This window comes from Amphibalanus amphitrite, unplaced genomic scaffold, assembly GCF_019059575.1.
Source record: "Amphibalanus amphitrite isolate SeventyFive unplaced genomic scaffold, NRLGWU_Aamphi_draft 000385F_arrow, whole genome shotgun sequence".
Lineage (NCBI taxonomy): Eukaryota > Metazoa > Arthropoda > Thecostraca > Balanomorpha > Balanidae > Amphibalanus > Amphibalanus amphitrite.
This window is the reverse complement of record NW_024881879.1, coordinates 45043-60617: the sequence shown is the minus strand read 5'-3', so window position 1 is coordinate 60617 and position 15575 is coordinate 45043. Positions and strand designations below refer to the sequence as shown.

The 15575-nt window shown below is 48.8% G+C and overlaps 1 protein-coding gene across 2 annotated transcripts in view; it reads left to right on the top strand.

The window, feature by feature from the left end:
- Window positions 1-15575, top strand: part of LOC122390187 (metabotropic glutamate receptor-like) — a 55654-nt gene that overhangs the window by 32868 nt on the left and 7211 nt on the right. For both annotated transcript variants that reach the window (XM_043382902.1, XM_043382903.1), the window contains 2 exons: window positions 19-636; window positions 1367-1550. In XM_043382902.1, coding sequence (XP_043238837.1) covers window positions 19-636; window positions 1367-1550 — 802 coding nt within the window. The remainder of the gene's footprint in view (window positions 1-18; window positions 637-1366; window positions 1551-15575) is intronic.

The window sequence follows — 15575 nt, the reverse complement described above, 5'->3', positions numbered from 1 at the left end:
TCTGTTATTTTGTTGCAGCTTACTGTGGCGGTCATTTTGGTATTTTTGCGTCGGGACGACACTCCAATCGTGAAGGCGTCTGGCCGCGAGCTGAGCTACATGCTGCTGGCCGGCATCCTCATCTGCTACCTCAACACGTTCCTGCTGCTCACCAAGCCCAGTCCGGCCGCCTGCGCCCTGCAGCGAGTCGGCGTCGGGCTCGGCTTCGCCTTCATCTACAGCGCCCTCTTCACCAAGACCAACCGGATCTCGCGCATCTTCGACTCGGCGTCGCGGTCTGCCAAGCGTCCGAGCTTCATCAGTCCCAAGTCCCAGATCGTGATCACGACGCTGCTCATCTCCGTGCAGCTGCTGGCCACGGCCGTGTGGCTGCTGGTCGAGCTGCCCGGCGTGCGCTACGACTACCCGGACCGCGGCCAGGTCATCCTCAAGTGCCGCATCAAGGACTCGTCGTTCCTGGTGTCGCTCGTCTACAACATGGTGCTGATCGTCGTGTGCACCGTGTACGCCGTCAAGGCGCGCAAGGTGCCCGAGAACTTCAACGAGACCAAGTTCATCGCCTTCACCATGTACACGACGTGCATCATCTGGCTGGCGTTTGTGCCCATCTACTTCGGCACAGGAAATTCGTTCGAGGTGAGTCGGGGTCATCGATGATCGATGGATCGGTGTTTTCAGTGGACTAGACTGTTCCATCACTTGGTCGTGCTGACCGAAACTCAGGAAATAATGGATGACACTATCGGACGGTATGCGCCGAGGTCGTAACACAGTACCGTGAAGCGGGAGCGTATTATACTGACTGAAACACTGGCACGCTCAGGCGTTGTGACATGCACGACTGGAAGGTACTAACACGCCCCTTCATTATTCGCTGTTGACGTGCCGTAGTATGGTGGTATAATGCCACTGTACAATGCGAGGATGCAGCAGGGCTCTTTGTCATGCTCTTTGATAAACGAGGATAGGTCAAATAAGGGAAAGCGGAAAAAGTCAGCTATTGAGCTTGGTAGCCATTAAAGTTTACGACTATGACCGCCAATGAACGAAGGATCTGCCTCGGCACGTGAGGCTTTCAGCACATTTTTGGATAACACGACCATTTGACCGTAAAACACCTGCAAAACAGCGTAATAGAGTCGTTTTTGCATCTTTTTTTCGTTTTTATTGTTTGCTTGCACTAGTTGATCACGTCTCAGCCATAAATGAGAGCGAACTTTAGGTTGTTATCTGTGTTGTTTGAGCTAACTTTCCAGTACTTTCCGTGTGACTTCGTAATCGTTTCTAGAGCTGGAGATTCTTGAAGCTGATTGCAAAACAATGTTGATCCCACCGGTCCTCAAACAAAACTCCGCGCGTGTTTCAGGTTCAGATCACCACGCTGTGCGTGGCCATCAGTCTGTCGGCCTCGGTGGCGCTCATCTGCCTGTACGCGCCAAAGGTCTACATCATCGTCTTCCACCCGGAGAAGAACGTGCGGAAGCTGACGATGAACAGCGCAGCTTACAGAAGAGCCGTCTCCAGCTCGGCAGCGCCCTCCTTCAACCACGGTGAGCGCTGCAGATGTGACTAGACAGTACGCTTGAATAGAGCAGCGCGGACTTTTCGTGACGGATATCAGTCTCTGGTATGTTATGTGTTTTCTATAGCTGTAAAAATACACTGAAAGGTTCATTCTAGGAAATTATGCTTGGTAGTAAACATTTGAATTTTGTGTACCTTTGTATGATATTAATTTTACGTTACGAAGGTTAAAGGTAGTGTGCCAGCTTTCTTGGACCGTATGGAGTTAATGGCCCAGATAAGGAGAACCGGATTTTTAGAACTTATCCATACCTTCAAAACTCATGGAAACGTCTTAAATTCTTCAAATTTTGAGTACCCCAGTGCGAAATTCGCCCCGACGGGTTGTCGGTCGTACCCCAACCACATTTCACACCACTATGAACAATAAATGCACACACTGAAATCGCTATTACCGATATGCTCATCCAATCAAGTTTCGATAAACCCGTTCATCATCATCTCCTGCGGTTTCGAACACGCCTGTTAGGTGGCTTCTGATGCTCGTCGAGGTCGGAATTTCCAAATACGCGTGGTGCGTCGGGCCGCGCGCTCTGACTTCGGCCAAGAAAAATGCGTCAGCTGATCATTGTCATTTCTGCCACTTGCGTGTGGTGAAATGGGGTCATAACTTATAAGACGGCTTTTTCATATCAATTATTTTACATAAAATCATATTTCAAACCATAAATAATGTTCGACAGCCAAATAAAAGAAACAATACAATACGGGCTTACAGTTTAAGGCTCGACATTGTGTTGTCTACGATTAGACAGCTGATAACTCATTCCCGTACGTCGTATGGTCGTAACACTATAATGACCTTTGCTTATTGTCACAAGTGCGCCGCATTCGCGATTGTTGCCCGACGCCTGTTTGCAGGTGAGCCCACTACAGTTGTTATACATATCTAAAAACCGATAAACTTTTAGGCGAAAAAGGCACTATTCCAGGCCCATTTTTGATTTTTTTTTGCGATATTAGGTAAAAACAGAAGCTTCTTATCCTAGGAAAAATAAAATGGGAAATCTTTCAAAGGTGGCACACTACCTTTAACAGAAAATCAGCATAAATTGCATCAAAACCTTACTATTTTGTTGTATTGTATACAATACAATACAAAATAGTAAGGTCTTATAATCCCTGACTCTCTTAAATCTTAATTTGCTTTACTCACAAAGTAAAGCAAATTAAGATTGTTTCACCGGCTTTGGTTATCAAGTTTTATGAAATGTACATTTGAGCTAGCATTTCACATATGTGCAGCCAAATCGTGTGCAGCTAAACCTTAGCCCTAAACAGATAAGCGATTTCAATTTGGAGCTGCGTTTTTTAAGAGACCTTTTACTGCAATGAAGTGAGATGCTAGCACTAAAAGAGGTAAATGGACACGGAGACGTAAGAGACACATTGCTTGTGCGCTGCATCTGAAATGAGGCAGCTGTCCGAACAACTTTGACAATATGTTCGTCAGGGTATTTAAAATGGAACTAAAACGGTGCAGCTACTGTGATTTCATGCTCCTGAACCCACTCCGACTGGGTGCAAGTATCTGTGTGGAATGCGGATGGATGCATTTGTCCAGCATGTGTGTATAGATAGGCACACATGTGTTTAATTGGATGCTGAGGCCAAAGCTTTAACCCTCGCCGGACCTATTGGTTTTCTACATACGCGCCGGCCGAGGGGGGGGGGCGGGTAAGACCCCCCCTCGCCGTTTCGCCCCTGGTGGAGCTAGCGCGTCGCGGAAAAAACGAGCGTGTGCGCCGTTACGAGACGCAGAGATTGGTACCCGATTTTAAGGTCCTAGGTCAACCGGTGACCTCTGAGGTCAGGTCAAGTGCCCCAAGGTACGGTTCAGTTTTTGGTGAATAACTTCGCAAAAAACGGCCGCAGAGCGCCGATTTTGGCAGCATCGTGTTCGTCTCGCTCAGGCGCGTCGAATGATATACTTTTTGTCCGGGTCAGGTCAACTTGGGGTGTTGACCTCGGGTCAAGGTCAGGTCAGCACCCCCAGGTCACGACGTTGGTCAAAAGAGGTCATGTCGCATATCATTCGATTTGGCAGGTCTTCCTGAGTCCATTGGTGGCTTTCCCGACTCGCTAGCTCCATTTGATCAAGAGTTATTGACGAAAAACTAATATGACCTTGATGACGTCATAAATGACGTCACGCAAGGTCAACATTGCAAAAATGACGCATTTAACCTTGCAAGGAGTGCATCAAATCACGATTCTGTGTGCTTGAGATAGTTGGAGATCGTTCCCGGCGCCAGAATAGCAGTTTGAATTTTTCCCCATCGACTTATAATGGTGAGGTCACGAAAATGACCTGACCTCATATGACCTTTAGGAAAAATCCGAGATATACAAGTTGTGGGACTTATAATGGATACTAGATCCTGCAAGTTTCATTTCCCTGTGACATCTCCTCTGGCAGTGAGGGCGTTGCGAAGTTGCGACATCTGAAGACCGTGCAGAGGTTCACTTATGACGTCATAGGTCAGTGACCTGACCTGACCCAAAAATGCGGTTGGTGTCAAAAGATCCGGCTTGGATCAAAGGTCAGGTATGCCAAGTTTCAGCTCTCTATCCCCGGCGTGTTCGGAGCTATCGCGAAAAAACCCTATGGGGGGGGGGCGGCACCCCCCCTCGGCCGGCGAGGGTTAACTTCTGACAGATAAACGTGCTAACTTTATATACAATTTTTCCTGACAGAAATGAAGAGTGGTACAGTATAATGCAAAATGGAAACGGACAGTACAAAATCATGCCTTCGGTGTATACAAAGACAAGGCGTAAGTGAAGTTAAAGCCCTTCCGAATTCATAAAGTTAACCCGCGCCCAAGTGTGTGTGTGTGTGGGGGGGGGGGGGGGTGTTTGAACACCCCCCGTGCGGTTTTTCGCAGATATCTCAAAAACGCCGTTTTTGGTACAACTTATCATACATCAATTCTACACATGTTGTGAAAATTTCAGACCAAGGTCATTCAAGGTCAGGTCACCAGGTCACTTGAAGTGACCTCACCTCATAAAAAGTTTCAATGTCTGCCATAGCTAGACCGAGTGACCGATCACTTTGAAACTTTCAGCGATTAATGAGGGTAACAGCATCTATAAAATGTATATCTCGGAATTTTGATATCGGTGACCTAAGGTCAGGTCAATTTTGCGGCCTCTCCATTATAAGTCAACGGGAGAAAATTGAAAAGCGTCTGTTTTGCACGAACGCTATTCTAGACACTCTCAAACATCGAGATGTAGGTAAAATTGACACACTGAACCGGAAAATGGCAACTGTGACCCCTCGTTATGTCCCCGAGGTCATCTCAGGTCACGAACAGAATCTAATAGTTCTTCGCTAATAATTTTTGATAGAGGCGTGCTAGAGCGCTGAAAACGCCTTAGATGTGTTCGGCTCGACGTTGCGGATCGACTGATATGCAACATGACCTTTTCCGGTCAGACCTTGACCTGAGGTCAAATTTTCAAGTTGACCTTTTAAGGTCAACTTATAGTTCATTCGACGCGTCTCGACGAGAGGAACACGATGCTGGCAAAAGTAATGTCATGGCTCTTTTGAGTCAAAAGTTATCGCCGAAAAACCAATTTTCGTAAAAATGGCTATTTTTGGAGTTTTTGCCCTCTGGAGGCTAAACTGTTGACCTGAGGTCAAATCTGAGAGCATTATTCAGAAAGGTCTGTAAAAGGGCTATCGAATGCGCTTTTCCGCGGCGCTGTAGCTCTATCGGTTCCCGAGATAGTCGTTGGCAGTTTCCAAAATGTTGAAATAGTCAACATTCTACCTTTGGTGACCTCTGGTGACCTGACCTTTGACCTGACCCAAAAATGACCGAGGTGTTTTCGTCCTTATTTTTGACGTTCTTTCGACTGCCGCTTACCGTGTGTCGCTACGTGGCCTAGGAGCCGAGTTAGAAAGGGGGGTGCTCAAACACCCCCCCCCCCCCCCCCACACACACACACCAGGTCGTGGAAAATCCAGACTGACACTGGGGCGCGGGTTAACGTGTGGTTATACAGCCTACAGGTAGCATGAAAATATGGTGTGGGCGTACATACCGTGCAGTACTTAAGGCTTAACACGCGCACTGCAGGGGGGGGGGGTTGTTTTCAACCCCCCCCCTGTGGTTTTTCGCAAATTGCGAGAAAACGGCGGCGCGTAGCGCCGCCAAATTTTGCATACCTGTTCTCACAACTTTTCCACACCTTGAGTAAAAATTTTGACCCCAGGTGACCTATGGTCAGGTCACCAGGTCAGGTCAAGTGACCCTACCTCGAAACGTAAATTTCGAAGTTTGCAATCCCACCAAGCCCACAGTTGTTGAGATATGATCTTGAAACCCACAGGAAATAGTAAAGTCATCACGAGCTACAACTTGTATATCTCGGAATTTTTATATCGATGACCTAAGGTCAGGTCATTTTTGCGACCGGCCCATTATAAGTCAATGGGAGAAATTTCAACTTACTCTGAATGCCATCCTATGACTTCAATACGCTCAGGATCATAGTATTACAGGTCCCTGTTGGTGATTTCACCGAAACATATCACTTATGACCTTTGGAAGGTGATCTCCAGGTCATCTTAGGTCACCTGAGGTCACCAGCGGTTTTTCTTCAATAACTTGAGATTGAGTAGAGATAGAGACTCCGTTCGACGTTTATCGTGTTTTTCTCGTCAATGCGGATCGAATGATATGCAACATGACCTATTTCGGTCAGGTCATGACCTTGACCTGAGGTCAAATTTTCAACTTGACCTTTCGAGGTCATATTATATATCATTCGATGCGCCTTGACGAGCTAAGAACGATGGCGTTCGAATCGATCCTCTGTCTTGTGTGCAAGACAAGTTATTCAAGAAAAACTACCGCGAAATTCCTGTTGTGAAAATCGTAACATTTTGTCTTCGGTGACCTCTGGTGACCTCGTTTTTGACCTGACCCAAAAATGATCTTAGTATTTCTTGTCGATCTCATCTTAACCTATCCAACGCCGTTTACCGCTTGTCGCTACGTTGCGCCGTTTTCGAGATCTCAGGGGGGGTTGTTTTCAACCCCCCCCCCCCTGCAGTTCGTGTTCGGCTCAGACCCGCTGCAGTGCGCGTGTTAATACTTACAAAAAATGGAACCATACCAATAGTGACATTAAACTCAAACTCAAAGAACGTGTGTAAGACCAGCCGTAGGCATTGATTCTGACGGGTGGGGACGCCCACACAGTCCCGTCGCGCTTTCAGGACCCCCCCCCCCCTCCCCAGCCAAACGAGTATTATTCCATCGGCGGCCTGCGACGTGCTTTGGGTGGACCGTGGCGATTTGCCGCACTCCTAGTGCACTGCCGAAATAATCCCATGATCAGTGCGCATTGTCAGTCCGGTCACACCCCGCAGCGACCAAGATTACGGCCCAGCACGCCTGACCGGGGCGCACCAAAGTGGGTTATTTGATCCTAAGCTGACAAGTTCAATACAGCCAGCAGCATGCAAGTGGGGTAATGGGGTGCTGAAATGATGTGTTGCAATGGAAAAGTTAGTTGGTGGAGTCGCATGAAATTTAAAACAGAAGCCACGAGAAAGCCTTCCTGCAATTTTAGGATATTTCTATTTAACCTCATCGTCCTCTAAAGTCAGGAAGACAGCCTCGGTCGCCGGATCACCGTATATCGATAATCACCTTTGCGCTGTCCTCTAGGTAATCATTACCGACTGCTGTCACGACAGTTCATAGTTCATACTACTCATCATATAATTATGTCCCACGTCCGACACCAGCCCTACGAACTGAATGTTAGCCCATAATAAATGCCAGTAGGCACAAATAAATCCATCAACTGAAGCAGGGAAGGCAGGAATCGTTTGAGGCCGGAGTGACCATTCACATCACGTATTATCTGCTCAAAGGACTACTGTGGTTTGATTTATGGAACACAGCTGTCATTCGTAGCCCTATGACGGGGCAGACCAGCAGGGCGAAAACGCCTGTGTCCGTCCACACCGACTGCCACCGGGTCAATGGCTCAATATGACGTCACTGGGTCAAGAACATCCATCATGGGCTGCTCAGTCATTACGACCGGTTCATAACCCTGATGGGCATTTGACCTTGTGAGAGTACGTCCAATGGTGCTCGTGAGGGCCCATAATTTACCCAGTATTGTCAAATGACAGGCGTCCGTGCTAAGCAATAGTGCAGTCAATATTGCAGAGGAAATGAGAAGGACGTAGAGGGAGAGTTTAAAGTATAGGTTAATGCAGTGGTAGAAGGGGTTTTAATATTTTTTATCTCAGGGACACAATCATTCACCTGAGGAAGATATGAGAAAATTACACCCCGTCAATAACCGCCTAACCTGAGCAATACATACAACGAATGATCGACTGCCATTGTGGTAGAACTTCTGACCAATCTCCTGCCAGCGCCATTGAGTCTGCGAGGTCACGGACCCCACCTCATACATTTGGATGATCTCACTGGACGCCCTCCCATCATTGTAGCTATCTGTAGCGATTTGTTCGGCTCACCTGGAGAACAAATCACTCGCCGACACCACGTCATGATCGACATTATCCAGATGATTGTCGCTGCTTTGACGTCACTCCCCTGAGAGCAGCATTCGTTCAATACGGGCGACTTTCACGGCTGGCAGCACGGCATACTGTTCTTATCGGCGGCGTGCTGGCTGCAGGCGTGCTGGAGGGTCGCCTACTCGTGTCCTGGACCATATCCCCGCCTGAGCGACTCGGTCACACCCTACTCCATTTCACTGATGAGCGGACGGCAGAGGCGGAATGTGCTGTCGAGCTCAGCACCGGCTTTCCTTTGAGAAAGATCAGAGCTAGAATGAGCTGCCATTGATGAATGCAGCTCGCTCCGCGTCGCGTTGGGAGACTTCCATAGCGAGTTAATCTCTGAGAGGTTATCCGGATGCGTGCAATGTTCTTTTTTCAGCTACGGAAAGCTTCCCTCAGAATTGTCTCTAGGTACTTCGCGTGCTCCGGCAAAACAAAAATCGCAATCTAAAACTACTTCACAATGGTAAATCAATGATAATCAATGATAGCCTTGAAGCCCTCAATTTTGTTTGTAACACTTGTCAGCTGTTCCGACGTTGGATGACATTTTTCAAACTAATATCATTGTCCATAACTGTGCACTGTGATCAGAGAATGTTGAAGTATGGGTCCGTGAACACAGGGGGGATTTACGTAATCACAGACTTTCTAATGCATTTGTTATTCACGCTGAGAAAGAAGGGCATTTACCTGATTGGACGCGGGCTACACATGTGGATCAAAACTTTTCTAAAACCCAACGGAGAATTATAGAAGCGGCGTTTATTGCGAAAGGTGATGTTTTGAACACTTCGAGTGGATTCTTCAGACTAGCTTCGGTGTCTGCTCTGTTGGCTAGGAAAGACGTTAATTTGTAGTATGTGTGTATGTATACGTCAATATGTCATGCAAGGCAGAGGAAATTTGTGAAAAAGTGCCCGCGCTATATTCGAACGAAACCGAAAAAACGTACTTGACTCTGTAGGTAAAATGTGTCATATCACCCTTGAAAAAGTGAATAACACGAAACGTTGGGTGGTTTTGGTGTTTTTATCTTACATCAAATACGAATTAATGTTGAAGTATATAGATATCGATTAGATTCCCAACAGAGCTATCCCACAGCGTCTGGGTCGTTTCGGTAGATTAGAGACCTAGCGTTGGCTATTTTTGTTATCATTTATTTGCTATCTCCATGTAACATCTTGCCTACCTGTATCTGGTTCAATTACTAGCTTGATAGGTACAATTATCTGCACAATTACTTCTGGCTCACCAAAACTTTTCTTCGTCACCTGATATCAGGACTTCACCAAGCTCCAGGGAATCGTTGCTTAGTATTCACGTACGTCTACAAGTTCTGGTGATGACCAGGCAATGACCCAAGTTGAGTACGTTTAACGAGGAACAGGACCGGCCAATATCTGCGCGTCGAGCCGTGTTGGACGGTTAGTTCGGACAGCGGCTGGTGGACCGACGTTCCCGGAGGGACGAGGTATTGCTGCTCAGCGCTGCGCTGCACATACATACATAGGCGGCGGAACGGGGAGGGCACCGGGGCACCGTGCCCCCCTTTGATTTTGGCATTTTGACTTTAGCCCTATGGGCGTTGCATGGGAAGAATGGGAACAAAAGTCGGCAGTGCCCCCCCCCCCCTTAATTGAAGGTGTTCCGCCGCTACTGCTGCGCTGTGAACTCAGAAGAGGGAAGTAACTGCAAATGCTAACTAAATGCACGGGCGTAGGAACGTCATGAAAAGTGGGTGGGCCACCCTGTCAAGGGGCCTCCTTTTCCAGGGGGCCTCCTATTTTCAGGGGCCTCCAACTTTTGCCTCGTCCTGCTGGCTGTTTTCAAATAGGTATGACCTCCAAATCTAGCTTCTGAGATCGGGCAGATGAACCCAGGCCCCAGGGGCGTAACCGCTTAAGCGAACAGAGCGGGAAGTCCGCACCATTTTTAAAACTTATTCCCCCTCCGATTTTTTCTTTAGAATCTATTTGCCGCAAACGGCGCATGACCCCTGAAAACCCTTACAAAAATGTCTTCCTCGTTTCCCAGGTGCCCCCATTAGCTTCATAGGCGCCCTCTTTGGCATATAAGCGCCCTATGTATACTGTACAGGGTGTCCGGAAAGTTCTGGCGCCTCTTTTGGACGTCGTCTAACGCGCGCTGTGATTATTGGACTTTCAACCAATCACCGCAGATATGACCCCTCGTTCACCGCTCAGCTAGGGGTCGCGTAAATATGACCTTGAAACCGTTTTCAGTGCTAGGTATATGGGCGAAGATGCGCCTTGTCGCTGAGAGCCCGCGCGCGGGGGCCCGGTGCGGCTTGAACGAGGCGCGAGTTGCAACGCGATGCGGCGTTTCCCGGCGAACGGTTGAGCAGGCAAAGGTGCACTCCAGATCGGAAATGTCTTAGAAAATATTCTCACTCAGCTACAACCACGGTATGCCAAAGCTGCTGAGACTGAACCAGCATTTCAGCGGCAATCGAAGAAAATCTTGGGTCTGATGGACACAAATGTCCCATCATCTTCGTCAAGGTCAAATAAATGACTGATAGGCTGGTCCACGAGGGGTTCCTGGACACGACAATCAAGGCGACTTGCCCTAAGGGTCATGTCGCACTTCAACAGCACGGAGCGCCCCCCAACAACGCCGCTGCCGTCCAAACCAAACTGACAGAGGAGCTCGGCGGACCAGATCACCGTGGTGAAATGAGATTAGGCCACCTTATTATCCCAGCCTTAACCCGCTCGACTAAGGCATGCTACGCGTTTTGCAGAATAAGCTCTAGGCCACCTCTCATCCCAGCCTGGAGTCCCTGAACACTCGCATCATGACAGCATGGGAGGACAGGAAATGTCCTGCACCGTCAAAACCCGCAGGCGTTTCCGCCCTTGCGTCGAGGCCGTCGTCGGCACAGACGGTGGTTACAATGAATGGGCACTTAGCAGAAGGATGTGGCTTGGTGTTCCTGGTCATTGTTTCGTTCTATTGTTGAGTATCTATGGACCAAAGGCATTTATCTTAACAATGTTGAAAAGCGCCAGGACTTTCCGGACACCCTGTATAGTCATCAGAGACATCCCTATATGTCCCACAGTCGCATACAATGTGCGCTTATCATAGGCGTCTCCCTTTTATGGACACTTGAAGCCTGAAGGCGCCTCTGTTTGCCATGCCGGCGCCCCTGTTTGTTATGAATGCACTCCCATGGCATTGATCAATTGCATTGCAGACCCCTATTGCATGTGGACGCCCATATATGTAGGCCTCACAGGCGCCCCTCTTTCGCATTGAGGCGCCGCTATGGGCATCATAGGCGCCCCTCTATTGCACGTAGGTGCCCTACTGTCTCAGAACCGCTCCCTTTTGGCATGCAGACGCCCATGTTTCGTACGGAGGAGCCGCTGTGGTTCTTAGAGACGGCATGGTGCTCCCAGACGCAGATGGGGCTCTCGGAGTCGACAGTGTGGGACCTTCAGTCGTTGATGGGTGCCTGCCAGATGTGGACCCTCGGAGACGCCGGTATGGGGCCCTTAGAGATGCCGGTATGTGGCCCTCAGAGACACCGGTGTGGAACCCTCAGATACTTCAGTGTGAAGCCCTTACAATTGCTGGTGTGGACTGTGGAGCTATGAATGCGCTGGCTTAAATCCCTCAGAGGCCGGTACATGGACATTAGAGCTAAGTGAGAGCTTGTGTGGTGCCTTCAGTGGCCTTGTGGGGAGCCGTTAGACATCAACATGGTGCTCTCAGGAGCCGGTGAGTCCTCAGAGTCACCGGTGTGGGGCCTTCAGAGCTCGGAGATACTGGTGTGGGGCACTCAGAGGTGTCGGTGTGGGTCCTACAGATGTACCTATAGAGCCTTGAGATGCACAGGTGTGGTGGCCCACAGAGGCGCCGGTGTGGGGCCCCCAGAGCCACCGATATATGGCCCTAAGAGACACTAGTATGACCCTCAAAGGCGCCGCTGTGTGGCACTCATTAACACTGATGTGGAGCCATCACAGGCGGGTGGAGCCGTAAGAGGCCGGAAAGGGCCCTTAGATGCCTACAAGGAGCCTTCAGAAGCCGGCGTGGCACCCTTATAGGGATAAGCGTGTCTACTTAGGAGCCCTTGAGGTGCTCTCATGAGCTCTGTGGGGCCCTACCGAGCCGAAATATGGCCATGGCCAGTTGCCGCCGCATGGCTCTTCGGACTATCATTCTCAGGGGCCTCATCTGCCTAGTTTGAATAGAAGGGCCTCTCAGACCATCAGTCTCATGGGCCTCCTCTGGCTAGTATAAATAGAAGGGCCTGTTAGACCATCAATCCTAGGGGCCTCCTCTGGTTAGTATAATTAGAAGAGCCTCTCAGACCATTAAAGGGACCCTCCCACCTTCAAAAAAGTTAATGAATTGGCATGAAAGTGATGTCCCTTGGTTCAGAAAGAGCAAAAACGAATATCTACCAAATTTCACCGAAAAATATTCACTGGTTTTCAAGATATTAGGCTTTTACTTTTGTTTACTTTTTGGGATCTCCCCTGTTACTAACGACTTTATTTGGAAGCAATAATTTGGCAGCCTTAAAGTGCGGCAGACGTTGCGCGCAAAGCGGCGTATACCACCACGTGTTAACGATGGTTTTAGTCTAAGATTTAAAAATCGTTAGATCTCCGCTGACGTCACAAATTCTAAGGGGGCATTCCAATGCATTAGCCCCTTAGAATCCGAAAACTGCAAGTTTGAAATTCCGTATCTTCGAATTAAAGCATTTTTCGATGTTGTGAGTGCCCAAACCGGTATTTGCAGGCACTGGCGGATCCAGGCTTGCGTTTTGGGGGGGGGGGGCCAACTCATGCAGGAGCCAAACCTAGGGTACCCCCAAATCCTGTTTTCTCATCGGATTTAGGCCACTTATTTTTCGTCACAGCCCTGACACTATGAATTTTTTTTTTACTAAAAAGAAAAATATATAAATGGTAGCCCACCCGACCCATGCCTTTATATTACTTTGTAAACATTTACCATTGTTTTTATCGACCAGTTAAAGGGACCCTCCCACCTTAACATTAGATTTGAGCTGAGATAGCCAAAATGGGGTCCCTGGCTCACAATTACCGGTTTCGGCACGCACTCACAACATCGAGAAATGCCTTAAATCGGAAATATTGAATTTCAAAATTGCAGCATTTTGATTCAGAGGGGCTAATGCTTTTGGATAGGTACCCCTCTGAATGTGTGACGTCAGCGGAGATCTAATGATTTTTTAATATTTTACTAAAACGTTTGGTAGCATGCGGTGGTATAGGCTGCTTTGCGCGCAACAAATGCCGCACTTTCAAATAAAGTCGCTAGGAACAGCAGCGGATATCCCAAAAGTAAACAAAAATAAAAGTCTAATCTCTTGAAAACCGGTGAATATTTTTCGATAAAATTTGGTAGATATTCGTTTTCGCCCTTTCTGAACCTAGCGACATCACTTTCATGCCAATTCATTAACTTTTTTGAAGGTGGGAGGGTCTCTTTAACCCGCTTCGAGTCAGTGCTTGGGTCCCTTTGCGGGCCGGAGGTGGTAAAACAGCCCTGTCTAACTCGGCTCCTGGGCCACGCCCTGATTGAACTATGTTTCATTATCGTTTGGGGGAGGGGGAAAACGGGCCACTTTAGGCCTCTGGGAAGGGGGCATGGCCCTAAACGCCCCCTCCCTGGATCCGCCAGTGTAAGAAGAGACCATTGGAGCTGCAGTTGGGTACCTCAGACATCAGGGTACGCCCTCAGATGTATGTATAGGACTCGCATGGAGACCTCTTATGCTATAGTGTACTGAAAGGACCCAAAGGAGCCTGTCTATATGGGCTCCCGGAGATAGACGTGGGCCCTCAGGAGCCCGCCAGAGCCCCAATGAGGGATAAGTGAGGGATACCAAGTGCCTGCAATTGCATATTGCATAAGCCATAACGCCTTTACAAATTTGTATTTTTGTATTTTTGTATTTATTGCATACCATCAACAGGTCCGAAAACCCAATAATAGACGGAGTCAGACACATAAAAACAATAAATACGACACACATTGTTAAAATTCACACTGTATGGCGAACGAACACAGACACACACTTCATAAAACGAGAGCGCCTTCCAAAAATGTCCGCTCCAGGAGTCACCTGGTACAGGCTATTAATCCGACGTGGTAGACGGCAAAACAATCCATCTTTGATGGTGCCTACTCTGGCGGCTGGGACATTCAGACAGGGCTGCGCGCGAGTTGCCCTGGCTGGGACAGCAAGTCCGAAGCTGCCCAGGATTTCCACGGAGTCAACACGGCCCCCGAAGACGCCATGTAGGAAGGCGAGGTCGTGTTGCGCCAGGCGCTGTTTGATAGTTAGAACGGCGAAGTGGAGCAATAGCTGTGCGTAGTCAAATGAGTTAGAAGGGCGATTAGAGTTAACAGCTAGCCAGATTAAAAACTTATGCTGGACCCTGTCCAGTCGCGCCATGTGAGTTACTGCGGCGCCCGACCAAATAACGCTGCCAAACTCCAAAACAGAACGAACGTGAGCGTTAAAGGCCGTAATAAGGGGAGCTGGCTCGAACCTGCGCCCTGTCCGCGCACGTGAGGTTTGGAGCGATCGCAGGTAAGTTCCCAAGGCACGATTCGCCCTCCCGACGACGTCATCGATGTGAGAAGCAAAGTTCAATTTTGAGTCCAGAATAACGCCTAAATCACGCATCTCAGATACGCGATCCAGGGTGACATTGCCAATGGAGTATGACGTCAGGACAGGCTTTTTGCGCAGAGTAAAGGTAATAAACTTGCATTTTGCTGGGTTAAGTTTTAGTTTCCAAACGGTGGACCAAGAAGATAGGATGTCTAAATCGGCCTGAAGGGTGGCAGCATCGTCGGGAGAGCGAATCCGCCTCAGCAGCTTCACGTCATCAGCGTACATCAGGCATGTCGATGAGATAGAGGACGGAACATCATTGCAAAATAACACAAACAAGATCGGGCCACAGATACTGCCCTCCGGCACCCCCGACCCAACCGGCACCCAACTGGACGCCGTCCCGCTCAGCACCACGCGCTGCTCTCTCCCACATAGGTAGGACTCAAACCACCTCAGGGCAGCTCCAGACAGATTGTAGGAATGATGAAGTTTGTGAAGAAGGAGAGAATGGTTGACGCTGGTGAAAGCTGAGGAGTAATCCGTGTAGATAACATCTGTCTGGAGGCCATCGGCAATTGATATATTATGCATCAGTCAATATATTATGCATCAGTGGCAGATCCAAGGGGGGCCACATGGGTCATGACCCCCCTTGGTGCCCGGGGGCACCACAGGCCTGTCAGGGGCACCACCGGCCTAGTAGGGGCACCACCAGCCCGCCAGGGGCACCACAGGCCTAGCAAGGGCACCACGGGCCTGTGAGGGGCCCCACAGGCTTGT